Source organism: Lycium ferocissimum, chromosome 6 (assembly GCF_029784015.1).
Source record: "Lycium ferocissimum isolate CSIRO_LF1 chromosome 6, AGI_CSIRO_Lferr_CH_V1, whole genome shotgun sequence".
NCBI classification, from domain to species: Eukaryota; Viridiplantae; Streptophyta; class Magnoliopsida; order Solanales; family Solanaceae; genus Lycium; species Lycium ferocissimum.
In genome coordinates this window covers 47,767,319-47,794,562 of record NC_081347.1, presented here as the reverse complement: position 1 = coordinate 47,794,562, position 27,244 = coordinate 47,767,319, and the positions used below count along the sequence as shown (strand labels likewise).

Sequence of the window (27,244 nt, the reverse complement as noted above, 5' to 3'; positions counted from 1 at the left end):
TTAGAGATTTATAAGTGCATATTTTGGTTTTATAAGTGCATATTTATATGAAATATAGAGTAATCCCCAGATCTAATCTCATATAGGTTTATATGGTGCTACGGGTCAGCTTGCTTTAAACCGCGACTATTCTACCGGATACTTGTGACCTTTTGCCGGTATAGGTATTCGATAACTATACCCACTAAGGCTATGACAGATGGAAAAGCTTTACCTAGTGTGCCTTTATTGGGATTCGAGTGTTGATTTCCAAAGTTGTCACTCTAACTCTTCGATTGCCTCTCCCACGGGATGGAGAACCCTATAAATTGTGGTATTAGAATGAAATAGACCTTTGGATATATATAGAAGATCCCTCAACTAGTCTGAGATTAGATAGTTGATTTTCAATCTACATCTCTCAATGCAAAAAGAAACAGGAAAAAGAGAAAGAAATAGGAAAGTAGAAGCAGTCTAACCAATCCCACTAAGTATGCTTCAAATAAGTTGGGTTCATATTTTAGCTCAGACTTATTGATGGTTAGTACATCCGGTGTCCTGATTTTTGCCCTCTTCCATAAATCTGCATGCCATATGTAGCTTGATTTAGATCATTGCAGAAGACTTTCAGAAGATAAAATTGAAAAGGTCAAGTAATTAAATTAAGCAAAACCACAACAATTATTGAGGCTTGACTTCCCAATCCCAGAGGAAGACTTGCTTTGCCATTAATATGGATATATTTGTGTAAGACTTGTCGATATAACTACTGAAGATACTTAGTACCATAGTGTTTGATTTCAGCAAAGGGAGAGCTTACAGATGAAGAGCCAGTATCAAAAGCACAACTTGGGGCATTTTTTGCTGCAATGACCATTCGTGCAAATGCCTTTCCAGAGCCAACCCAATGGAGTGAAGGGGAAAGGCGTGCGATGAATCATTATTGGCCCCAATTGATTCGAGTGCTTCCCGAAGATACCATATTTATTGCTGATCCCGAAGGCTCGATAATGGGTATTGGCAGTTCAATAGGCCCCCAATTTGTTGGAAATGGTACTGCCGAGATGAGACTAGTTGGTGCCCTCAGGGAAGTTTTGGCTGGGGGTCATCTTGGATACGAGGAAGTTCAGGGTGTTCTAAAAGACGTCCTTCCATTGAAAATGGGATCATCTAGTGTAAGTGAGTCACTCCTTTCTGCACTTATGATAGGCCAACGAATGAATCGGGAAACAGACCGCGAGTTGAAAGCCTACTGCCTTGCATTTGATGATGAACTTGGTAATATACTTCTACCTTTTGTTTTGTTGCTTTATACATGCCTATTGCAAAATGCCATTTATTATTATCTGCTTAAATCTTATCATCTTCCCTTACCAGGCCCTGCACCAGTTGCTGATGTAAACTCATTGACTCACTATGGTGAGCCTTATGATGGAAACACCCGCTACTTCAGAAGCACACTGTTTGTTGCTGCTGTTAGATCCTGCTATGGTGAATCTTGCTTGCTCCATGGTGTGGATTGGATGCCACCAAAGGTCATATCAGCCTATATGCTGTAATAATTAATAGGATGTCCACTACTTATATTTTAGTCTGAAATTTATGTGCAACATGTATACTGAGATTACATTTATTTTTAGTAGCAAACATGAATATGTGAGGAAAATGGAAATATTACTTGAAGAGGCACCTACTGCTACCTTCAAATGAGAATTTGAATTAATACCTGATAATGACAGATAGATTTCCACATAAGTTTAAATTTGTACTTTTTTTTTTTTTTGTGAAGCAAGTGGCTTACTCAAATCTCATTTTCTAATTCCAGGGAGGCATTACTGAAGAACAAATGCTGATGTTTATGGGGGCAAACACACACTTAAACCCCTCTCAAGCAAAAAAGCTTCTTGAGGTCCATGATCCTCCCTGCCCTTGATACCTTTTTTGCCTTGATCTTTATTGCAGTTTCTTAGTAATCCAACTTATATTCAGGATGACGAAGTTGGTTTTGCTTATGTAAGTCAACGTGAAGCTCGCCCATCTTTGTACGTAGATCCAACCTTTCAGAAACCAATGATTTTCTTTTTGTCCTTGTTTTTTTTTTTTCCTTTCTTTTTGTTTTGCATTTTCTATAGAGAAAGACAATGCTTCAATTAAATTCCCAGAAACTGTCCTAGATATCAGTTAAAAATAAAAAGGATATATTTCGGCCATATTCTTTAATTTGGTCTTCTAAATCCCGATGGCTTCTAAAGTTTTAGGTTGATAGAATCTGATTTTTGATATTTCATTATGTCTTTTTTCCCTGCTTTTCATTATGTCTTCTATTTGAGCACTTTGACCATGCTCTTATTTATTTGTTTGTTTGGCAAGAGGGAGATTTTCTTTGTGGTGCAATACGGCAAGCATACAACACTAAATATTGATATCTACGATGTTGTGAAAGACAGTTACCAGATTCCTGAATGTTGTATGAAACTAAAGAAATAGAAGTATTTACATCTAAAATATTTATCCGTAGTATGCTATACTTGTCTCCGGAGGCTATTTGTTTCAACCTAATTGCAAAATTACTTGCCACTAATTGGCTGACTCTGACGGTTAAGCACCTAATCATTGTACTTCCTCTGTAGAGATCCTAGATGTTTGTTTAAGGCACAGCTCAATCCCAGAAATAAATTGTTTCTTAGATTTTAGTTTTATGAATTTAACCTGCGTTAAACTTCATATGATAATGAAAGGCAGCTGACAAAATGGTACATATCTTATTATCATTGCAGATATTCATTGATTGGGTTAAGGGAACATATAAAGAAACGCCCACCGCTGGCAACAGCTGAGAAAGTTCAACAAATTGTGCGGGTAGGTCATGGTACTGGTTGCTTCTGCTGTACCAAATACAAAAAAATCATATAAGTTGTCTTATTTAAATATCTAAATTTCAAATATCCCATGTTATTATCTTGTCTGTTGACTGACGAGCTTAGCTTAGAACTGTTATGAATTTATAATTTAATTCGATTGACTCTTGATCACATGTAGGTTCTTTAGAAAGAAGTTACTGGTTTTCAGATGTTTTTTTATTTTTTCCCGTTTGTGTATATTCACCTTAAAAAACCGAAGCTGCTAGCAGCTTGAACAAATTGGTCTTCAGTTGAAATGTACTGTTTTCTCTTCAGGCTCGGGGAAAGGAAGCAATTGTTGCTGGTTTCTATCATGAAGGCTATGAAGAACCACTGTTAATGCTTATGAGAAGAAGGGGTGTGCATGCTGGTTTGGTTGTAAAGGTACTTCATAACCTGAAACAGATTCTTATTTTTTTGGGATTGGGGAAGGACCCATCCGCTGTCTATTATCATCTCTGACCTGAAAAAACTCATGGAGACATTGATTTCATGAGTCGTACGTAATCTCTGTATTGCATCTTTAGGGTGAGGAAGGTGCACTTTCGATGACGACGAGGTTGCGGTCTGCAAATGCATCAAAAGGACTTCCTGTGAATTATTGCTCAGGGTTTCGTTCGGTGAATTTGGCTCCTGCTTGTGCTGTTGATGGTATGTGTTTACTGTACTGTTAGCGATTTTATCCTTTACTTTCTAGGTTGAGTTGCTGAATTCCCGCTTCCCCAAGTACATAGAAACAGCTCAGCTATTCTAAAGAAAATAGAAAATGAGGCAGCTGGTTTTAAGCATCTTTTCTGCAAGCTAAAGCTTATTAAGATGTCGCAGGTGTATCACGTGAGAGTTTCAATATTGAGGTGAATGCTAGGGATTATGGCTTTGAATCTACAGATACTCCAAGAACAGATAGATCTGTAAGCTTCACCTCTCTTGTTCTCTTTCAAATGTTTTCCCTGTTCCCCATTTTTTATGGTACTTCGCTAGCACCAAAATTTGTCAGAGCAATAAGTGATACTTACTTAGCGTGCTGCCTACCTTAAAGGCATAAAATATGGACAAGTTATTCCTTTTCTCTTGTTAATATCATGGTGATAGACTATTCTTAAGTTCTAAAAGCAAAGTGATTGTGTAAAAATGTTGTAGTTATTTAGATTGATGTAGTGTTCTGAAAGGTACTTAATGGGTCAATTACCAAACAGAAAGAAAAGACACAACTTCTGAACACCTGCTAGCTTTCAATAATCATTTTGCATGTTACACTGATTGCTCTTGGCCATTGTATAAATTGGACGACTCTGTTGGTTGCACATTAATTTTAAAAGAGTATAAATGATCATAACTTCTGTGGAGCTAACTATGTGTCCAATATCATCTCTTTACTTAGTTTGGGATCTGAATTTTCTATATGGAAGGGAAGACGAGGTTAAGGATGTGTTTGGTACGGTGGAAAATGTTTTTCAATCTTCCCATGTTTGGTTGGTCAAAAGTTCTGGAAAACAATTTTTCTCGGAACATCAGTTCCTGAAAAATAAGGAAAATGACTTTCCTAATGGAAGTAGGGAAATCAAGTTCCATAAGTGACATTCGGAGTGCATTGTGTCCTCCTCGCCCACCCAACCCCCAACTCTTGACCATCCCACCCGCTGCCACTCCCGAACCCCCACTCCGCACAATTCCACCGATAGTGTTTTGCTATATTACATATAATTGCTCTTGAGATAATATCCTTTTGCTTACTCACCGAACACTAGAAAATAAGTAAGAAACCCTCTTGTTTTCCAAGAAAAAATTTCTAGGAAAACATCTTCCTTCATACCAAACACACCCTGATTGTCTTCCTTCATACCAAACACACCCTAATTGTCTGCTAAATGTTTCAACTCGATTGCTTCTCTCTCAAATTGTAGGCTACTCCTTGGGCTTTTATCTTTGGGCTGGTCTCAAGGAAAATCAAGATGATTGACCCTTTGTTCCTTTCTGAATTTCTTAGGTTGCAAGGAATATAGAGTTGGGTTTAGCAGCTTTACGTGGTGAGAAAGGTCCAGCCTACGACAGAATTGTCTTAAATGCCGGAATGATTGACCATTTGCTTGGGTCTGATGGAGCTCAAGACATAAGTGCAGCCTTTGACAGAGCGAGAGAAGCAATCGACAGTGGCAAGGCCCTCACAAAATTCCTAAATTACATCAAAATATCTAACAAAGTTATATCATAATCTGAGGCATGTTGGATTTTCTCCTTCCTCCTTTTGCCATACGAGTGCAATAGTCGATATATGATGACATTGAGAACTTTTCTTTTCTTTTATCTCGTCTTTCCAAGCTGTTGTACATGACCACAAGGATTTTCAGTTTTGCTTAAGCAAGCCTTTGTTATCCCCCTCCCACTTCTTCCCCACTTGAAAAGGTCTATTCTATAGAGGATTTGAGAACTGCTCTGAGGAATTGTTCTGTTATTTAGTTATGAGGTTATGATAGTATCAGGAGTAGTGCACAGATAACCGTTTTGGGATTACCATTTAAGCGATCGCTGTAGTTTATAATGTTCTTTTGTAAGTTTAGCCACTTCGGAAACAATATCAGGTATACGAGATTTAAGTTGCAAAAATTCAGTCTGAAGTTTGGCTTTAATGCTATAATTCCCTCGCTTTCTACAGAAAAAAATTCTTCTCCCGGTTCCCAGTTCCTTCTGAAGTGCAAAGAACTATCATTTGCATTTCAAATCATCTGTAACATTAAATGTTGCAGAATAATGAGAAGTGGGGATGACCGTTCGGTTCTTCGGTTCGGTTTTATCAAACTTCGGTTTGGCTATTTCGGTTTCGGTTTTTTGAAGGTAGACGCCGAACACCGAACCAAACTAGTTTGGTTCGGTTCTTTCGGTTTCAGTTTTTTGAAGTTTGGTTCGGTTCGGTTTCGGATTTTTCAATTCGGTTTTTTTGATATGATATTAGAAGCGATTCCATTTACACTAATTCATATTCTCAAAAGCAACAAAATATAAAACTAACAAATTAAAATCAAAATCAAACAAATAGGATACACGAGAACAGAAAACCATAACTATAATATATATACAGTAAGAATAATTAAAAAAACACATAGAGGACATATATTAATCCTAAAGACACATCCTAGTCACCTTTCTTTGTTAAAGATATTTGATTTTCGAAACTGAAGTGGAAAATTAGGGATACGAAAGCAAAAGACAGCTTATTACAATTGGTTTTTTTTTTTTTTTTTTGCGCTTAAACTTAATGGGTTTGGACTATTTTAATTTTTTTGGGTAATGTATAAATTTCCGTTCTTCGGTTCGGTTTCATCAAAGTTCGGTTCGGCTATTTTGGTTTCAGTTTTTTGAAGGTGAACACCAAACACCGAACCCAACTAGTTCGGTTCGGTCCGGTTTTTCAGTTTTCGGTATTTATGCCCAGCCCTAATGAGAAGTCATCAAATGTGGTAGAATTAATCAACTTTACTTAAATGCCACACTAGATTGAATCAGCGATATGATTCCTTTGTAATATCTGTTCTATTTTTGCTCATCCCAGTCAACTGTTTTGACACCTCTAGGGGTGTTTAGCTCGCTAATGCCAAAAACCTAAAAAAATCACTTTCAAGTTTGGCTTACAAAGGTTAAACTTCCGACAATCATACCTTAAGTTTGGCTTGCCACGGAAAAACTTTAAATACATATATTTGAATTCTCAGACATGTCTGTTCGAAACAAAAAGTACTTTCTCTGAAATTTAAACTACCAATATTTATTTTTGCCAATATCTTCAAGGTTTTCGTAACATTCACTTGATTTAAACTCAATTTTCATATACAAAATTCAAAATCCACTTCATCAAGTTTACAATAATTGTTATTCGATATATTTTCAAGCTTTTTCAACAACATTCACTTATTTCAAACTCACATTTCATACTATTAATTCAAGAACAACATTTTCAAGCTTGCAACATGATTTGCCAATATTTTCAAACTTTTCCAATAATACTCAATTAATTTAAACGCAATTTTCATATTCGAAATTCAAGATCTACTTCTTCCAACAACATTCACTTGATTCAAACTCAATTTTCATATACAAACTTGAAGAACCCCATTTTCAAGCTTGCAACAGTGGTGATTTGCCAATGTTTTTAAGCTTTTCAAAAAGTACCCACTTGATTTTTTACAATTTTCATATTCGAAATTCAAGATGTACTTTTTCCAATAACATTCACTTGATTTAAACTCAATTTTCATATACGAAATTCAAAATCCATTTCTTCAAGCTTGCAATAATTGTTATTTGCCATTATTTTCAAACTTTTCCTACATCCACTTGATTTAAAATCACATTTTATATCAAGAACCACATTCTCAAGCCTGCAACAATAGTGATTTACCAATGTTTTCAAGCTTTTCAAACAATACCCACTTATTTAAACGCAATTTGCACATTCGAAATTCAAAATGTACTTCTTCAAAATATTACACTTCAATTGCTATATATTCAAAAAATACTGTTGTACAACAACCAAGTTGAAGAAGAAGATACCAATTCTTCTCAAGTTTGTGTATACTGGCTTCTGAAAAGGAAAAATAAAATAAAAAAAATTAATAATGATTGCGCCTTAAATGGCGTTGGAAAAAGTGACTTCCTCTCTGAAATTAACAGCATGCCATCAGTATTTGCTTATTCAAGTATCTTCAACTTAGACTTCCTCTCTAAAGCCCCATTGAAACTCTTAACAGACATCTGTAAATTCTGAACAATAGGATTGGATTCATTTTTCGAGGTAAATTGTCTTTAAAGCGATATCTTCAAATGAAGAACTTTAAGGTGCAAAGAGTAGTAAACATCTTTCATTATGCTGGCATCAAAATCTATTATTTCTGAGACGTATAGAGTTATACAAAAATCTGTCTACATCAATCAAAACTCCTCACACTTGAGTAGCACCACTCATTGCGATAATGCTGGCAGGAAGCTCTGGCTTCTCCTAGCTTTCTCTATATATCTTGAATAATAGAAGAGCATTGCACCGGGCTGCCCATTAATAGAAGAACATTGCACTTATAAAGAATGAAAGAACAGTTCGGTAAGGTACAGAATCTGCAGTTAAATCTGAAGTGCAGCTGCTATGGGAGCGGCAAGGCTCAGAACCTCAAATGGCTTTTTGTCTTTCACCTCCTTCACTGTTCGAGGGCATGAATCCGTGATCCAAAAGTAAGTCATCCCATTCTCAGGACTACCTGAAAAAGTTAAAAAGGTAAACAGCGATGAAATAACCTGATAAAATTCAAACAAAAGATAGAACAAAACTCAACACAGACATTCACAGAGTGGAGCTGTGCATTTCATTGAGAATTAACTTTTTAGATGTGGTAATAGATTTTAATATGGGTTTGCTAAACAAGGACAATATCAACGAAAAATGAAGAAAGATCATGCTGCAAACAGACTTGGTGCCTAAATGTGTTGTATTGCTGCACAATATCTATTCTTTCAGTTGCCAAATTGCAAAATTTGATTAATACAATATTTTTCCAGTCTACCAATGTATAAGGAATTCTCATGAAGATGCATAGCAGGAAAGTACAAGTTGAACAAAAAGGGGAACCATTCTGTCGAAAGAATAGTAAGCGAAAATTTTAAAAAGCAGCACATTAAAGAATGGTAGTTCGGCATTATTTAGGAACAAGCTGTAAGAAGATTTATGAAAGTCTAAGAAAACAGATCTCAAACTTGATGCCACACTCTAGACCCTCTGAAATTTTTTTAAGGGCTTTTAGACCTATTGCCACAACCAATCTTATAGAAGGAAATTATTGCTACTAATGCAAGAATCTGAGAACACGCATACCTCCTTTGTCATGGTTAAAACGCTGCCATGATCTGTTTGGAAAAATTCCGTGGGTCACATAAGCACTTATCTTTTGAGCTCCATGTCTAGCCAACACTTTCTGCAAAAAGGCAGAGCAGTGCTACTTCAAATAAGAAAAGAGGGAAAGAACTGAATGCCAATTTCCAAGAATGTCGTTTCAATATGCATCTAAGCTTGTTAAACAATGCTCATTCTAATAATTAGGTTTGTTAAGAAAATATGCGTGCTACCATGACCCTCTCCACATTTCATTATCTTCTCATTGAGAAGAAAATCCTCCAACACGGAGGAAAAGAAATCTAAACTACTACCTTGTACGATGTTTGCTTTGTCCAGCTTTAGAGCATTACATAATTAACAACTATGAATCATGGACCAAAGAAATGGTACTTTCCGCGTTTTGTTAATTCTACTTTCTAAATGCTAGGATCTCATTGCACTATATTATCAGCCTACAAATTGTATATTACGACTTATATAAGTATATATTTCCACTAGTTGAAGTTATCTGAACTAAAACTAGTAAAATTTAATTCTTTATAAACTCCAAATACTTTGTTAATGAGATATTTTGAGCAAAGGGATATATATAAACCTAAAGACCAAACAAATACCCAACAAACAATATTTTTTCGGCATAGAGGTAGTCAAAGCACCCAAAGTAAGTTGATCAAATCCGGTGTGGATCCCAAATCATGTCAGATCGACAGACAGGATTTTGAAGGGTCTGAACAAGTAGTTATCAACTTCCTAAATGAGGCTAGCTTTTCACTTATCAGAGATTATGTCTAAAACGAAAGATTATACATAAATAGTTTCTAAACCAATTTCTTTCAAGTAACACAGATCAGCCATAATGGAAAATGAGTACCAAGAGTACCAGGACTACTATTTTGGAGTATTAGACTATAAAGAATATTAATACTTTTCCCTTTTTCTTTTCCAAAACAGACCAGGTCATGAATTTATAGCTAAATGTGCCCATTCTAGCCTAATGTGACGATAAGTAAATTTGTCTAGATGTAGAATACCAGACAACACTATTAGGGCCCGTTCGGACATGATTTTTTTTTTTTTGGTTTCTTTTTTCATTTTTTTTTAAAACCTGTTTGGTTATACATCGTGCCAGTTTTTCACTCCGAACTTGAGAAAAGGTTTTTTAAGTAAAAGAAATTTCTCTCACAGCATTTCAACATTTTTTTCAAGTGAAATGCACGTCCAAACATAACTTCAAATTTCAAAAACCTTTTTTCCAACTTAACTTCAAATATTACATACTTTTTTTCAAATATCACTCAGTTCATGTCCCTATGCCTACCTAATTTTCTCACCTGGCATTCTGTTAGGGTGCCACCTGATTGTACAAGATCATCCACTATCACAACATGACGTCCTGCAGGGTCTCCCTCCTTAATTCGTACAATTCGTTGATCGCCTTCCCTAACTTTAGCACAGACAATCTGATAATCAATATACGCCATGTCAATGAGCAGCAGTAACATGGTTCCAGATATAAAGCAAATTGAACAGCAAAGATGTAGTCTTTCAATGAAATGATAAAAAAGCCAGGAGCTTGATTATTTAAGGAACCAACAAATTCTTAAGGAAATAGACTAAATTCAACAGACAAGTAGATGACAGTGACTTGCCCAATCTGCCAAGTCCAGGAAACTAACACCAAAAATAGCATGGTGTTGTTGTCAATGTCAATACAGAGTCTACAGACATGCATGCAAACTTTGCAAGCTCTTATACTGGGAATTTTAAGAAGCTCATAACATAGCAGGATCTACTTCTCTCTTCCCTACCCCCTCACCAAAGATAAAACATCAATCAATCAATAAATCAGCCATGCCTTAATCCAGAGAAGCTAGGGTTGGTTTTTTTTTTTTTTTTTTTTTTTTAATGACAGCTGGGGTCTGTGATTTCCTTCATCTTTATTTATTTGGCTTCGTGAGGGGCAGGGACGGATCATTTTATAATGTTAGTTACTATGTACTTATATACGTGGTTTATGGCCTCCAACTTTGAGCACAGGTACTCCAGCACATATATAAAAGTCAATAGTCCAATTTTCAATTTATAAAATACAATTCATACTACCCGCAAGGGTGGCTCAGTTGGTTGAGCATGGGGCTTTCATAATGGAGGTCTCAGGTTCGAAACCCCCTGCCTACGACAGTAGGGGATTTGCCTTCTAGGTCGAGCTCGTCACACCGGGCTTGCCTAGTGCAGGTTACCTCTTCTGTGTGGTTTGCGAGCTATTGCACAGAAGTTGGGTTTACCCTGTGCGCACCAGAAGGGTAGCGGCTGCGGGTTCCCATGTCATCAAAAAAATACAATTCATACTATTTAAGTAAGTGGTTTATGGCCTCCAACATTGGATTGGGTCTCCTTTTTTGAGAATCATGTTTTGATGTAGGTTCTCTCTTTTTGGTATACGGCTTGTATATGGGGTCTTTTTCCCCCAACTGTTAATAATATTATTACCTTATCAAAAAAAAAAAAAGAAAAAAAAAGGGTATTTAAGTAACTGGTTTATGGTCTCCAACTTTGGGTATTTAAGTAACTGGTTTATGCCTCGGCATTGGTACTCCAGCGCAATTATAAAGGTCAATAGTCCTACTTGCAATTTGTACAATACAAGTGCACAATGAAGAAACTGAAGATATGAGACAATACAACAACAAACCCAGTGTAATTCCACAAGTTGGATGTGAGTAGGGCAAGATGTACGCAACCTTACCCCTACCTTATGGGGTAGAGGGCTGTTTCCGATTGACCTCGGCAAACCTCCTCCTTTATCCGGACTTGGGACCGGCAATGTGAACGAGCTCACATAGGACAATAGGAAGGGAAAATATGATTCAGTCCCTCATCAGAACATGTAAAAACAAAGTTTATGAGCATAAAAGCATGAATACAAATGTCTGATCATCATGCTAATGGAGCTATTTTGAGCACCAAGCTAGTTTTGAAGGAATACCATTGGAAAATGCTGAAGCTGCTTGTGGAAACGTTTCCACGCACCATCATCAGGAAAAGCTAGAGATATCTACAGAAAGAAACAATAGAGGTCAATTATTAGCAGGAAAAGTTATTTAACCATTCACCACTTCCGTTAGTTCAACCATATAACTAGTAAGTGAAAGCAAAGCTTCCCGCAATGTCATAAGCATAGCTGTTATGTGAACTAAAAGTTTTAGGACCAAGAGCCCATTACATTTCTTTTTGCGTCTGCATGCAACGGGAAAAGCATCTCAAAGGTAAAATCATATGCTGGACTCATACGGCTAACTACTTCATGCTTGAATTATGAACCACTTAATCTAAACATTAGTGTTAAAAAGAAACTATAGCCTGTGGTTATTGGAAGACAGAGCTAATACAAATTCATTCTGTTTATGTTGAAAGAAACTACACCAAACTGCATATCTGTTTGAGAGCTAACACTTTGAGGAATCTGAATTGGAAACCAAAATTAGAACAGCTCTTAAGAAGCCTACAAAACCCAAGGGTGTGGCCCAACGGCAATCAAGCTCAAATGACAATGGGAGAGTAGGGATGAAATCCTAGCAGACCTTTTCTTCTGTATGAATCGATATTATTCCATTCCAAATCCTTCCCGAGAGGCAAAAACAGTAGGTGATATCTTTCCATCTCTGTAAGTGTTGATGGACAAAGTTACCCGGTATTAGACACTAGCGGGAGGTAGCAGGTCTCTGGTGGATTAGTTGAGCTGTGGGCAAACAGACCCGGACACCACCATTATCAAAAAGGAAAAGTAACAGTTGTTAAGCTTGAGCCTTGAGGTAGCTAAATCTGCCAGAGAAGATGCCTTGATTTTTAGTAACACTCATTTTATCAAAGAATACCGAGTCACATGCACCCAGATTTACCCATCCGAGGTTGAACTGAATGGATAAAAGCATTTGGCTTAATGAGATAAGAGGGTTGTTTGTTTCAGTATCGTCATGAACCTTCAGCTTTTACATGCTATAAAATTCATCAACATGTTAGTTTACTGGAGTTCCCCAATAGCAGATTATGCGAAGAGCACAAGGAAATCAAAAATGAAAAATAACATTATTCCTTCAACACAAATGTCAAACATATCATTAGCTTGCTTATGCTCTATTTCGTTCCAGGATAAAAGTAAAGGAAAAGAAACTTACATTGTCAGAGTCAGGGAGTTGTTGTAGCCTATTTAGAAGCAAGGGGATCCCGCTCTCAAAGCATGGAAGTATATTGTCTCCAAAGTAGAATCTCTCCTGTAATCAGAGAAGTCATATAAACAAGTGTCGTCAGCTTTACATTAGGATGACATATAAACTAGAAAATGACCAGCACCAAAAAACATCAAGTTTTTTGCGAACATTCGAATTTGGTGTACACCTGCAAGGCATGGATATCAAAGATAACTAAACTAGTTGGTCCACCTCGAGGAACTGGGGTGTTTGACAAAATCCTGGCAAGCGTAAAAGCTGTGGCAACATCGCCTTCATCCTCCATACGCTCAGATGTGCCCGTTGGGAAAAATGGAAGGACCAGTGTGAATGAGGAGACGAAGAGCTTTGGCAATGCATAAATGACCGATAATTGCTCAAATATTACTCCAGGAGAACTAAATGAAGCAAGGAAAGCTACATGCTGTCCACGGATGCCATGAGCGTTAGATATGAATAAGTTGGGGAATCCATCTTCAAAAGTCCTGAATTTTTTTAAGACCAAATCAACTTTGCAGAAAAATACTTGACAACAGACAGTACCTGTGTTACTGTTAATGAAATAATTTTATGTTTCCTCAATATTGCAGCAATAGGAGTCAGAAAATCCAATAAATTCTACCCTCATTTTTCTTAAACCGGGAATCGGTTATCCAAGTCTAGATAAAAGAAATATATCCAATAGAACTTTTAGTTCAAAATTATTTTGACAAGTATGTTACCATGGTGCCAAGAAGGAAACTTTGATCTCATAGTAACCAGGCAAAACTTCAATTCCCAAAAACTATCCTTATGGACTTACCAACAGGAATACATTTTGTACTTCCTTTGCTCCATTTTATGTGACACTGAATTTAACATATTAGTATGGTTTGCATTTGCATAGCGTACATTAGAATAACAGATCAGCCAAATAGTTAAAAGTTCTGGTAGAGTATATAAAGCTGGTAGTTCCCCTTTTATTTCTTCTGGATCTTCAAAAGTTACTCACTCCGTCCCAAACACTTTCCATCTTGGGACATCCTAAACGCTCAATACCTTAAAATTTTAAATTTTGATATGGTGTTTTATTTATGAAATTTTCATCCATGCATTCAAGTTATCCTCCCCAATCACTAAGGGGTCGTTTGGTAGTTGGTTAGAGTTATGCAGTTAATAGTAATACATAGATTAGCTAAAGGAACCTATGCATTATTTTATGCAGGGATTGGTTATGCAGGGTTTAGTTATTCATATATTAATTATTCCACCTTCTATCCTGCATAAAATAATACATAAGTCCCCTCATAGATTATACATGTATTATTTATGCAGATTTTTAAATTGCAAACCAAACACCATATAAATTTTATACATGGATAACTTAACCCCTAACCAGCTACCAAACGACCCCTAATTTATTATACAAGTCAAATTAATATGCTAAACTCTGCACCCCATCAAATTTAAAAGATGAAATACATGATATCACTACTTAAATTTGATAAATTAAAATATATTCAAATTCTAGAAATTTGTAAAAATAATATAATAACATAACATTATTAATAAAAAAAAAAAATCAGATATTTGAGACACTCAAATTAGAAAGAGCGACATAAAAATTGAGACGAGGGAACACTAATTTCATGCATATTATGCCCGTTTGGCCATGGATAATTTACATTTTTCTGGATTCATGTTTGGACATAGAATTGTTACAATATTCCGAAATTCATATTCCTGAATTCGAAAAAGCTCCAAATACATGTTTTTATATTTGTCACTCCAAATTGTATTCATGTCCAAACAAAACTCCAATTTCCAAATACCATTTTTTAACTTTTTTCCAAATGCTACTCCCTTTGTCCCCATTTATGTGATAAAGTTCAGATTATTTCAGATTTCGAGAGTCAAACAAGAAAATCTTTGATCGCGATTTATTCGTATGCTCTTTAGATATTTTAAATTGTTAATTATAATATTTTTTTGTGTAGTTTTTAAGTATGTAGATTATTTTTTAAAAAACATAAAGATTGTATGCCCGTTGAAGCTCAAAATAAAAAAGTTTTACTCTCGAAATCTGAACTGTATCTCGTAAATTGGGATACAGAGGGAGTACTCTTTTTTCAAATTGCTTAAATTCCAGAATTCATAAAATGATACCTCCAAGTGATGCTACGAAGCTCAATTGCATCAGATTGTGAAGCAATTCGCTCAGCAAGATCCTTCATTTCATTGCAATAGAAGAGGCAAACTCTCTTAGCATTCTTCACAGTACTAGAACTTAAAGCCGTAGCTGAAGCCATTGGGAATGAAGGAGGTTTAAGAATAATATGAATTGGATCAGTACCGGAAACACAACCAACAGTCCACCGTTGACTATTATTGTTCTCAAATTCACATCGAATTGAATAATCTTTTTTTCGATTGAAGGATTGAGAGAGGATAGGAATGGAATTAAGCAATTTGTTAGAGGTATTTTGGGAAGAAGGAAGTGCTGGTGGTGGTGTTGTGGCTGACATGTGGATCTGTAATGGCGGAAATGAATAAGGGTGGGTGAAGGTGTGTGTTGTCGTAGGCTGCGTGTGTAACGGAACTAATACACCACTATAAACTGCGCCACTCTGCTAAAAAAGAACCAACAACATAAAACACGACCAAACTACTCCCTCCTATATATATGAGTTGTTAATTACTGTAATTTATACTATTTTTTATGTAATTTCTAAATATATAAAGTTTATATCAAAAAAATTGAAGATTCTTTATCTGAATTCACACTAAACATAGTGAATTTGACCATCACCCTCTACATCAAAACAAACAAATTGAAACAAAGAGCGCATCATTTTTGAAATTTAAAATTGAAGTTGAATATTATTTTCAGTTATATCATTAACACTAAAGAAGTAATTATTTTCAATAATGTTCAATTCTTAAAAAATATTTGATAAATCAGGGTAACTTAATAAGTGATATTTTGTATTTATTGTTTTTCTTAACATGTGTGAAAAGAGCTAAAGCAGCAATTAGAATGTGATGGAGAAAGTATCATATAAGATAATTTTAGCTAAAATTTTAAATGAACATTAACTAATAATTTTGTGAAGTGTAACTACCTATTTTTACCAGGTAAACTTTATTGATATAAAAATTATTTACTTATAACTGTTAATAGACACGAATCAATTTCTTTTTTTCCAAGTAAATGCTAGTAGTGTTTAACTAAACAATCTAGTTATAAACTGTAGAATCACATAACTAAGAAAAAAACATATATTAATTTAATAATAATATGTGCCAAAAGCTTATTTCTAAAAAGATACATGTCTACTAAATTGAGATTTGATACAAACAGCTAGTAGAGAAAAAGATTCTCGTGCTTGACAAATAAAACGACCCTATCAATCTCTGAATGGGCACATGTTTATTCCTTTCTATCTTTTCGATAGAGACCTAAGTTGGCGTTTGGCTATCCTACTATTTCAAAACCATGATTTCAAATTAGCTGTTGACATACATGAAATCCACTAAATCCCAAATCATCCAAAAGCGATTTATTTGGCTAAAACCATGGTTTCAACTTCTTAAATATAAAATTTAATCTATGTTTATATTATAAAAAAGACCCATAAATTCCAGATATTTTTAACAATTACTCTCATCATCAATCATTTACCAATCTCATTAACTTCCACCAACCTTTATTTATGTCTACCAACCTTTAATTTATGTGGAGGATTATATGAAAGAGTAGTTACATTTACTATTCACAAGTTAAATTTTCGTTTTTATCAATAAAAGCTTGATTAATCGATGTTGCATTTTTAGAAAAGCCTTCTAGTAGTGTACAATTTTGTTATAAACTATGATTTGCACATTTGGTAAGATTATATAAGAATCGAGAATGTTTTGATCGTTTTCACAATTTGTGCTTTTTATGTTTATAAAAAAAAACACAACTTAAAATGTCAAATCAGATGTCATAAACATGGTTTGAAACCATGGTTTCAAACCATGTCCAAACGGGGCCTAAGTTTGGCTAATTCACGTTTCCCTTAGATTTGAGTGACGAGTTATTTTTTAGTCTCTCACTCGGTATTAAGTATCTATATTAGATCCCGACTATATTCAGATTCGCGCTTGAGAATCTCACATTAGCGATTCCACTAATTTCTGCTATAAGTTATAAAGAAAGTAGTATAATTTAACAATTGTATGCATATTTTAAAAGTATTAGTTTGAATTTTAAAACAGACATGAAAGCCTGTCAAGGAGATTAAAAGAAATTCAATTACATGATTATTAATTTTTTCTTTTTTATATTTGAGCATTAATTTAAAAAGAACATTGAAGAGGGAGCTGGAGAAGAAGCACCGTGAAGAACAAGAAATTTTGAAATTTAAGAATTAACTTCTAGCAGGTGATGTCGAAGCGAAATTAATAAATAAATTTAAGAATCTGAAAAAAGTTTTTAAAAAAATTTCTACGAGTAACACAATTTACAGGTATTAACGTGCATCATCATATTAAGGTTATCTTGGTCTTGAAATATCCATATATTATTATTATGGTAATCTATCTAATAATATTTTATAAAATAGTTTATGTCATCTTGCCTTTGTTTCATTTGAGTTACTTATCATGTTCAAGTTACAATTCTTGTCAATATTGATAATGTCCCTAAGAGATAATGCAATTTTAGGTAAAAATTTCTTTCATAGTACACAACTCTTCATAATTCTCATAACTAACTTTTTTTTATGTGTCTAGCACAATAATAGTATATGCAAATTTCGATTGGATTTTGGAATAAACACCTTTTATATGTGTTTAAAATATCTCTGTATATCAATTTCCTTATTCTTAAATACTTAATTTTATAGTGAAATTGTATTTTCAATTAGTATGCATTTTACATGAAAATATACAATTTTAATATATCAGAATCATTTGGGAAATTATAAACATATCTGCACAATAGGCTTTGGTCAACATAACTTATTAATATATTAATGTACAGAAATAACCATGTAGAATTTTCATGTCGATGATTATTAGTTATTATGAAATATTTTTACGTGCACTAATTTTAAACTTGCGCTTTTGTTATTGTCTCGTCGTCTGGAAGGTAAATTAACAACAAATATGAAAATTGTACTCTTTGAAGATGATGTCTTTCTTAATTTAGACAAGAATATCGAAGCTAGTGTTTACTTTTTATTTAAAGACATGACAAACGTACCCACTTTGAATTTGCTTTCTGTTTGGCTTGACTTTTCCTTCTTCCATTGATTGTACCTTCGTTCTTAAAACTTCCATTAGCACTGATATGAGATAGTATAAAAGGGAGTATAGCAAAACATTTAGGTTCGGTTCGGTTCGAAATAGTAGACAAAATAATCTTTAACAAAAAAATTAATTATGTTTGATTTTATTTTCTTCTTTCCACACAAAATTTAGCATTATTTAATAGTATAATGTTTGGCGTCAGTTTATCTTTTTTAGAAAACTAATACCTACATAATAATTGAAAATTTTAGTTCTAATATATAACAAAGGATAAGTCAAATATTAGAACTGAAAATATATCATCTTATCTTAGGTAAACAAATACAAAAATAAAAGAATTGAAAGAAAGTGCTTACTTAAAATGAAAAAAAGGGGACAAGAAAAAGGAGAGATATTATGTCGTTTGGTAGGAGAGATAAGTTATTCCATGTAGATGAGATTTGGTGATATAGGATGGGATAATTTATCCCACCTTTTACCTATATAGATAAGATTGGGTGGGATACCAAAGGAGTTATTCCACCAACCAAACATGAAATAACACTACTAAAAAAAGGGAAAAACCGACGGACCGCGTCGTTTTTTTTAATGAAACCGACGGAAAACCGACCCTTTACGGTCCGTTGGTTTGCATAGACTTGCTTTTTGGAAACCGACGGACCACATCGGTTTTTTCCGACGGATCGCTCGTTACGTGGTCCGTCGGTTTTATCCAATAATTTTAAAAAAATAAAAAAAAAAAACTTCGACCGAGTCGGTTTTTTTTTATTTATTTTTGATCTTATATAAAAACAATATATATTTTATGAAAAAACCGACGCATTTTTTCATAAAATTTAAGAATTAATTTCCAGAAAACCGACGGACTGAGTCGGTTTTCCGTCAGTTTTCTGGATAATTTTCAAAATTAATTTCCAGAAAACCGGCGACCGCGCTCGTTTTTTCGAAAATTTCCTCGCATGCAATTCGCATTTTCTGCGACCACACACGCATTTAAACCACATCAAAAAGTCGCCAAAACTAGCATTAAAATGCTCCAAATCAATTCTAAAAGAGATACAACACATAAAATCACCCTAAGAAATAACAAAACACATCAAACACTATCTAAACATATCAAATACGATCTAAATAGACCTTCAAAGTTCAGAAATATTTAAATGTCCAACCAAAAGTACTATTAACTAGTTTTAACATAAGTCCATTATTAAATCCAAACTACTACAACCGATCATCCGTGTCCCAAGCTATAATCACCGTCATCATCATCTTCCGGGTCAGAGGGGGGGGGGATATAGAAGGGCACACCAATACAATTTAGGAATATATAAGGGACTTGTCATACACATCTCAAAGGTAGATTATATGGAGTAAGAAATACGGCAACAAGAATAGGGTGCGGCCAAAAGAGGTATGGTGTGAAACCATCCGCACACAAACCCAAACGAATGTTTCTTGGATCACTAGCAAAATCGTGATAAGTTCTATCAAAATGTTTCCACGCTTCTCCATCCGATGGATGACACATAAAGCCGTGTGGCCTTCTATTTTCGCCGTGCCATCTCATGTGAGGAGCGTAACTCGGCGATGCAAACAACCTCTTTAACCTAGGTATAATAGGTAAATAATGCATCGCCTTTAATGAACCATCGTCCCACTAGGTGTTCGCTTATAACGCGCATGTCCACATATTTTACATTCATTTAAATCGGCATCTTGCTTATAGAACAACATACAACCGTTTGGACAACAATGAATTCTATCATACGACAATCCTAATTTGGAAACCAATCTCTTTGCTTGATAGTAACTCTTAGGTATGTCGAATTCCGGACTAACTAGTTCCCCCACAAGCTTAATCATTGAGTCCATAGCAGCTTCAACAACAGTCCAATCTGATTTGATATTAATCATTCATAACCGCAATTGCACAACTTATAATGCCGACTCCCTGCCAAAGTGGACGACTAGCCTCTTCTAATTCTTGATAGAAGCGCATTGCTTCTTCATTAAGAATAATATGAATTGATCAAGATCGAAACACAACCAACACCACCGTTGACTATTATTGTTCTCAAATTCACATCGAATTGAATAATCTTTTTTTTCGATTGAAGGATTGAGAGAGGATAGGAATGGAATTACGCAATTTGTTAGAGGTATTTTGGGAAGAAGGAAGTGCGAGTGGTGGTGTTGTGGGCCGACATGTGATGTGTAATGGCGGAAATGAATCGTGTTTGGGTGAAGGTGTGTGTTGTCGTAAGTCGCGTGTGTAACGGAACTAACTAATACACCACTATAAACTGCGCCACTCTGCTAAAAAAAGAACCAACAACATAAAACACGACCAAACTACTCCCTCCTCCACTTTTACTTATCCATGGATTTTGCATGCGACTTAAGAAATAAGAAATAAAAGTGCATAATTTACCATAATATTCATATTAATTAGTATATAGTCTTAATGATTTTGAAAAATAATTTGGAATTAATAATTAATGCTAAAGGTTTAACAGGTAAAATAATTTTTTTTTCTTAATTGAGAAAGTAAATAAGTAAAAGTGAAAATCTATTTTTAGAATAGTGGACAAGTAAAAGTAAACGCGAGGGAGTACACTTTTAGACGGTCAAAGATATTTCTTTAAGCATAACATTTTTAATACATTTTATATATATTTGAGTTGTTAATTACTGTAATTTATACTACTTTTTATGTAATTTCTAAATATATAAAGTTTATATCAAAAAAATTGAAGATCCTTTATCTGAATTCACACCAAACATAGTTAATTGACCATCACACTCTAAATCAAACCAAACAAATTGAAACAAAGAGCGCATCATTTTCAAAATTCAAAATTGAAGTTGAATATTGTTTTCAGTTATATCATTAACAATAAAGAAGTAATTATTTTCAATAATGTTCAATTCTTAAAAAATATTTGATAAATCAGGGTAACTTAATAAGTGATATTTTGTATTTATTGTTTTTCTTAATAGGTGTGAAAAGAGCTGAAGCAGCAATTAGAATGTGATGGAGAAAGTATCATATAAGATAATTTTAACTAAAATTTTAAATGAACATTAAATAATAATTTTGTGAAGTGTAACTACCTATTTTTACCAGGTAAACTTTATTGATATAAAAATTATTTACTTATAACTGTTAATAAACACGAATCAAGTTCTTGTTTTCCAAGTAAATACTAGTAGTGTTTAACTAAATAATCTAGTTATAAACTATAGAATCGCATAACTAAGAAAAAACATATATTAATTTAATAATAATATGTGCCAAAAGCTTATTTCTAAAAAGATACGCGTCTACTAAATTGAGATTCGATACAAACAGCTAGTAGAGAAAAAGATTCTCGTGCTTGACAAATAAAACGACCCTATAAATCTCTGAATGGGCACATCTTTATTCCTTTCTATCTTTTCGATAGAGACTTAAGTTTGGCTAATTCACGTTCCCCTTAGATTTGAGTGACGAGTTATTTTTTAGTTTCTCTTCGGTATTAAGTATCTATATTAGAGCCCGACTATATTTAGATTCGCGTTTGAGAATCTCACATTAGCGATTCCACTAATTTCTGCTATAAGTTATAAAGAAAGTAATATAATTTAACAATTGTATGCATATTTTAAAAGTATTTGTCTGAATTTTAAAACAGACATGAAAGCCTGTCAAGGAGATTAAAAGAAATTCAATTACATGATTATGAATTTTTTCTTTTTTATATTTGAGCATTAGTTTAAAAAGAATATTGAAGAGGGAGTTAGAGAAGAAGCACTGTGAAGAACAAGAAATTTTGAAATTTAAGAATTAACTTCTAGCGGGTGATGTCGAAGCGAAATTAATAAATACATTTAAGAATCTGAAAAAAGTTTTTAAAAAAATTTCTACGAGTAACACAATTTACAGGTATTAACGTGCATCATCATATTAAGGTTATCTTGGTCTTGAAATATCCATATATTATTATTATTATGGTAATCTATCTAATAATATTTTATAAATAGTTTATATCATCTTGCCTTGTATCATTTGAGTTACTTATCATGATCAAGTTACAATTCTTGTCGATATTGATAATGTCTCTAAGAGATAATGCAATTTCAGGTAAAAATTTCTTTCATAGTACACAACTCTTCATAATTCTCATAACTAACTTTTTTTTATGTGTCTAGCACAATAATAGGATATGCAAATTTCGATTGGATTTTGGAATAAACACCTTTTATATGTGTTTAAAATATCTCTGTATATCAATTTCCTTATTCTTAAATACTTAATTTTATAGTGAAATTGTATTTTCAATTAGTATGCATTTTATGTTAAAGTATACAATTTTAATATATCAGAATCATTTGGGAAATTATAAACATATCTGCACAATAGGCTTTGGTCAACATAACTTATTAATATATTAATGTACAGAAATAACCATGTAGAATTTTCATGTCGATGATTATTATTTATTATGAAATATTTTTACGTGCACTAATTTTAAACTTGCGCTTTTGTTATTGTCTCGTCGTCTAGAAGATAAATCAACAACAAATATGAAAATTGTACTCTTTGAAGATGATGTCTTTCTTAATTTAGACAAGAATATCGAAGCTAGTATTTACTTTTTATTTAAAGACATGACAAACGTACCCACTTTGAATTTGCTTTCTGTTTGGCTTGACTTTTCCTTCTTCCGTTGATTGTTCCTTCGTTCTTAAAACTTCCATTAGCACTGATATGAGATAGTATAAAAGGAAGTATAGCAAAACATTTAGGTTCGGTTCGGTTCGAAATAGTAGACAAAATAATCTTTCACAAAAAAAGTAATTATGTTTGATTTTATTTTCTTCTTTCCGCACAAACTTTAGCATTATTTAATAGTATAATGTTTGGCGTCAGTTTATCTTTTTTAGAAAACTAATACCTACATAATAATTGAAAATTTTAGTTCTAATATATAACAAAGGATAAGTCAAATATTAGAACTGAAATATATCATCTTATCTTAGGTAAACAAATACAAAAATAAAAGAATTGAAAGAAAGTGCTTACTTAAAATGAAAAACAAAGGGAAAAGAAAAAGGAGAGATATTACGTCATTTGGTAGGAGAGATAAGTTATTCCATATAGATGAGATTTGGTGGGATAGGATGGGATAACTTATCCCACCTTTTACCTATATAGATAAGATTGGGTGGATACCAAAGGAGTTATTCCACCGACCAAACATGGAATAATTCCAATCCCATGGAGTAGTAATCCCATCCCATCCCATCACTCCTTTCAAACGGCCCCTCTTTTACACATAACGTCTTCCCGAGGGTAATGCATAAAGTAAAAATTATTTCAACAAGACGAATTAATATAAAAAATGCTAGGACCATTTGATGAATATGAAAGGTTAATGATTTAATTTTTAAGTTTCAGATGAATATCCTTATGAACAAATTTTTTTGAACTATGCAAACAGGGGTGGATTTAGAGTAATAGGTGGGGTTTCTCGGGAATCTAGTAACTTTTGCGCGGATCTTGTATTTATATTGAGAAATTCAGTATATATATAAGAATTAAGACTTGAGAACCATTAAATAAGTGTGTTGATGGTCTAGTGGCAGTAAAGGAACCTGTTAAGCTTTGTTGCCTAGTAGAGGTCAAGGGTTTGAGCCCCCTCAGTCACCATGTTACGATTTTATTTTGTCCCTTTTTATTTTTTAATTTGAGATGAGGGAAACTACATGGCTTTAATGAATAATCATCTTTCCGGTATGCAAGTTTGTTTACTGTAACTATCAAAAATATATCTTCAATCCAATGACACACAAAACTTTCATAATTGATCCATATAGTTTATGAGGCTTGTAAATGTCATACTTTCAATTGTTATCCGTTGACTAAATGCCAAGAACTAAGATTTTGTTTGGAAAGCCACTTGGTAATTTAAATTGGTGTAATTACTCGGGCAGTGTTGCACAAGCATAATTACACAGTTTGATAATTTAAAAATAAAAATTAATTATCAAAAAATAAAAGTTGATATTTGACAAATATGTACCTTTATAAATGATATTAACTTGGGTATTTAAGATACATTTGTTTCTTAAAAATATATAAATTAATAATCATATATTTGTAACTAATATTATAAAAAATAATAGATATATATGTTTCTCAAATTAATAATATTTTAAGTTAATTAATTATAAAAACTAATAGCATACATTTTGTAAGAATCATGGAGGGCATGTTTGAGAAAAAGATTAATATTCATAAATATAATGTCATAAAATTATTTAAATGGTTGACAAAAAAACAATCCATTAATTCTAATTGATAATAGAACGCCATGCAATGTAAAATAACAAGTCAATACTATTAAAGGAAATAAATTGGAACAAAAAATATAACATAAATTCAAAATCTATTTTTTAAAACAATACTCTTATGTCAAATTTCAACCTAACATATTAAGTTCCAACATAACTTAAGTAAATATAATTCAAAAGAAAAGGAAAACATAAGTCTATAACCTCATTTCAACAACGAAATTCTACTTTAAGGTCATCACTTGTTATATGCCAAGTTGTTAATGACTCATCTTTTAATATTAAGAGGTGAAGTTTCAAAAACTAGAATAATAATGTAGTTACGCTAAATGAAGAAAATAAAGAAAAATAGATAAGAAATAAAATAATACGAGCAATTACATGAAGTTACAAGAAGTAAAGGTTGGAAAATGAGAAGAAAGAAAATGAAAGATAAATAATGTAAAAAGAAAAATATATAAAAATAAAAAAAATTAAAAGTAAAAATAAAAAAAGAAATTAAAATAATAAAAATAAAAAATTAATTTAAAAAGAAAAGAATTAAAAATTAAAATAAAAGGAAAGAAATTAAGAAGTGACCTTGTAATTACACCCAATTCTCAACCCGTCCTTGAGAATGGAGGAGTGTAATTACCAGCTTTTAATTATACCCAACTACATGTTGACCATGTAATTCACATAGCGCGACAAACGTGTCAAATAGTGTAGTCAACAGCACGATTCGATTACATGAGTGGCTTTCCAAACAGACCCCAAAGTAACTGAAGCATAAGAATAATGAAATTAAAAATAAAAAAGAGTTTTGGGAAAGCGCAAAATTAATAAGTATGATGCATGTGATCATAAACTTATTCATTACCATTTTCACTCAACTATTGTCGCTCTATATTGAGTTTCAACTAAAGTAAACCCGCAACAAGGACAAAAATTCAAATAATGAGACCTCGACCTCGTAGAAAGAAAACTAACCACCGAAAGAATGTTCGTCGCCTGAGCCCTATTGATAAGAGGGGAATTGGGTATATGGAGTACTTAGTAAGGATAACAGACAATATCCAACGAAGTAGTGGCGGAGAGTTTCATGATAAAAAAGTAATCATCTAAAATAATCTTGTACAAGTAGTATAGTCAATAATTATAGGAACACAACATAGTAGCAGCATAAACATATGCAACATGATAGCAAGTACAACAAATACAATTTGCACAAATCCAACATTTCGCACAATGTACAATTGAGATGGCATGTTGCGGTATGCATACTGAAGAGACAAACTTTACTCAAAATTCGACATATCCAGTCATGCAACCTCATGCTCACACTGTCTTAGGGTCTACCAAGAGTAGTGAACTCATTCCCCACGCAAAACAGAAACGTGAGCCAAACACACCCATTAACTAGCTTCAAAACCTGAATATGAGTCCACATATATATCTACTGGAACGTGAGTCCACTCACTCTAAACAACATTAATTCCATATATCCAATGCGAATTTTAAATGTAAATCAACGTACATATATACGCAAGGCATGACATAATAATCAAGGTCATGTAAATCAACATACATGAATCCCATAATGTTGTACTATCACGTGTACAAAAGAACATAACATTATACTAATATATACAATATGCTTAATTAATAATATCACATATATAACAAGTCCACCACAAAGAAACAACAATTTATCTCATATATTACCCTAGTATCCGCATATATGCTCATCATCTCACATATACAATACCATCATATACATAATATATGTAAAACAATTCTCGTTTAGGAAAATTCCCCTATTGATGTTAAACTCTTTACTTACTTCGGTCCAACCAAATTTCAACCTTACATAATACACTTTTTACATCTGGAGTCAACCAAACAACTTCAGTTTGTTTACAAGAACACTTATGGATGTCAAACAAAGCTATTGAACTCGATTTCATAATTTAAAATTGATTCAAGATCAATCTTAAAAGTCAACCTCTGAGCAACATAGTCAAACCTTGAAACAAAATGTAAATCCAGGTTACCTATAACTCCACTAGTCCAAATTTATACTTATATATTTCCATTCCAGTCAATTTAGGCGTTCAAAGCCTCAATTAAGTATTTTTAGGACTTAAGACTTAAAATACGCAATTTCTACTTATTAGTTTCCATGTTTAATGGTAAATCATAGCACAAATTCTTGATATAATCTCAAAGGATGTTTAGAACACTTAACCTCTTCCTCCCCGCTTTGAATTTTACGCATCGCATTATATTTCGAGTCCGAAACCAAAATGACCCCAAAAAAAAAAATTTGAAATAAAATACCCCAATAAAAAAAAAAGGTTACAGAAGTACCTTTAATACTGCGCTAAAGCACTTACCCGTGACGGAGCCGTTAAGTGCTTTAGCGCGTGCTCCGATAAAAATCTTTAGCTAAACAATATTTTCTCTCATATAGCGCGATGAAATCTTTGTATTTATATCTTGGCTACAAAAACGATCGGGTTGCGTGTAGCCCTCTAGTGGCAAAAAATATTTTCAAAAACGCCATTGGAGGCGATTTCAAGGTGGTCCCCACATCAAAAGACGTCGTTTGCTATTAATTTTCGTCGTAAAGTTTATAGCCTCTGTATATTCACGCTGCAGTAAGCGACAAAAAG

General features: G+C 33.4%; 2 protein-coding genes across 3 annotated transcripts; one reads left to right on the top strand and one right to left on the bottom strand.

Moving 5' to 3' along the window:
* The first annotated feature begins 752 nt into the window (after positions 1-752).
* On the top strand, positions 753-5,483 carry LOC132059731 (uncharacterized). 2 transcript variants are annotated; one of them, XM_059452474.1, is made up of 9 exons: positions 753-1,257; positions 1,357-1,514; positions 1,805-1,888; positions 1,969-2,021; positions 2,757-2,838; positions 3,156-3,263; positions 3,407-3,530; positions 3,696-3,790; positions 4,867-5,483. In XM_059452474.1, exons 1-9 carry the CDS (start codon positions 849-851, stop codon positions 5,089-5,091), a joined length of 1,338 nt encoding a protein of 445 aa, XP_059308457.1. In that variant the 5' UTR covers positions 753-848; the 3' UTR covers positions 5,092-5,483. The 2 variants fall into 2 exon arrangements, with proteins under 2 accessions (XP_059308457.1, XP_059308458.1); XM_059452475.1 differs by having other exon boundaries at positions 754-1,257; positions 3,705-3,790.
* A 2,220-nt stretch (positions 5,484-7,703) lies between these two features.
* LOC132059730 (ribose-phosphate pyrophosphokinase 4-like) lies at positions 7,704-15,577 on the bottom strand. Its single transcript, XM_059452472.1, has 7 exons — positions 15,126-15,577; positions 13,150-13,465; positions 12,930-13,025; positions 11,741-11,809; positions 10,086-10,214; positions 8,734-8,833; positions 7,704-8,122 (listed from the first exon to the last, which is right to left on the bottom strand). Exons 1-7 carry the CDS (start codon positions 15,482-15,484, stop codon positions 7,989-7,991), a joined length of 1,203 nt encoding a protein of 400 aa, XP_059308455.1. The 5' UTR covers positions 15,485-15,577; the 3' UTR covers positions 7,704-7,988.
* Positions 15,578-27,244: the final 11,667 nt, after the last annotated feature.

Excerpts from the sequence above, each read along its gene's own strand:
- LOC132059731 (XM_059452474.1), top strand. The coding sequence starts at position 849 with ATGACCATTCGTGCAAATGCCTTTCCAGAGCCAACCCAATGGAGTGAA. Across the intron at positions 1,889-1,968 it reads AAGCAAAAAAGCTTCTTGAG|GATGACGAAGTTGGTTTTGC; the intron begins GTCCATGATCCT and ends ACTTATATTCAG. Across the intron at positions 3,791-4,866 it reads CTCCAAGAACAGATAGATCT|GTTGCAAGGAATATAGAGTT; the intron begins GTAAGCTTCACC and ends TGAATTTCTTAG.
- LOC132059730 (XM_059452472.1), bottom strand. The coding sequence starts at position 15,484 with ATGTCAGCCACAACACCACCACCAGCACTTCCTTCTTCCCAAAATACC. Across the intron at positions 13,466-15,125 it reads CTTCGTAGCATCACTTGGAG|GACTTTTGAAGATGGATTCC; the intron begins GTATCATTTTAT and ends AAAAAAATTCAG. Across the intron at positions 10,215-11,740 it reads AGCTTCAGCATTTTCCAATG|ATTGTCTGTGCTAAAGTTAG; the intron begins GTATTCCTTCAA and ends ATTGATTATCAG.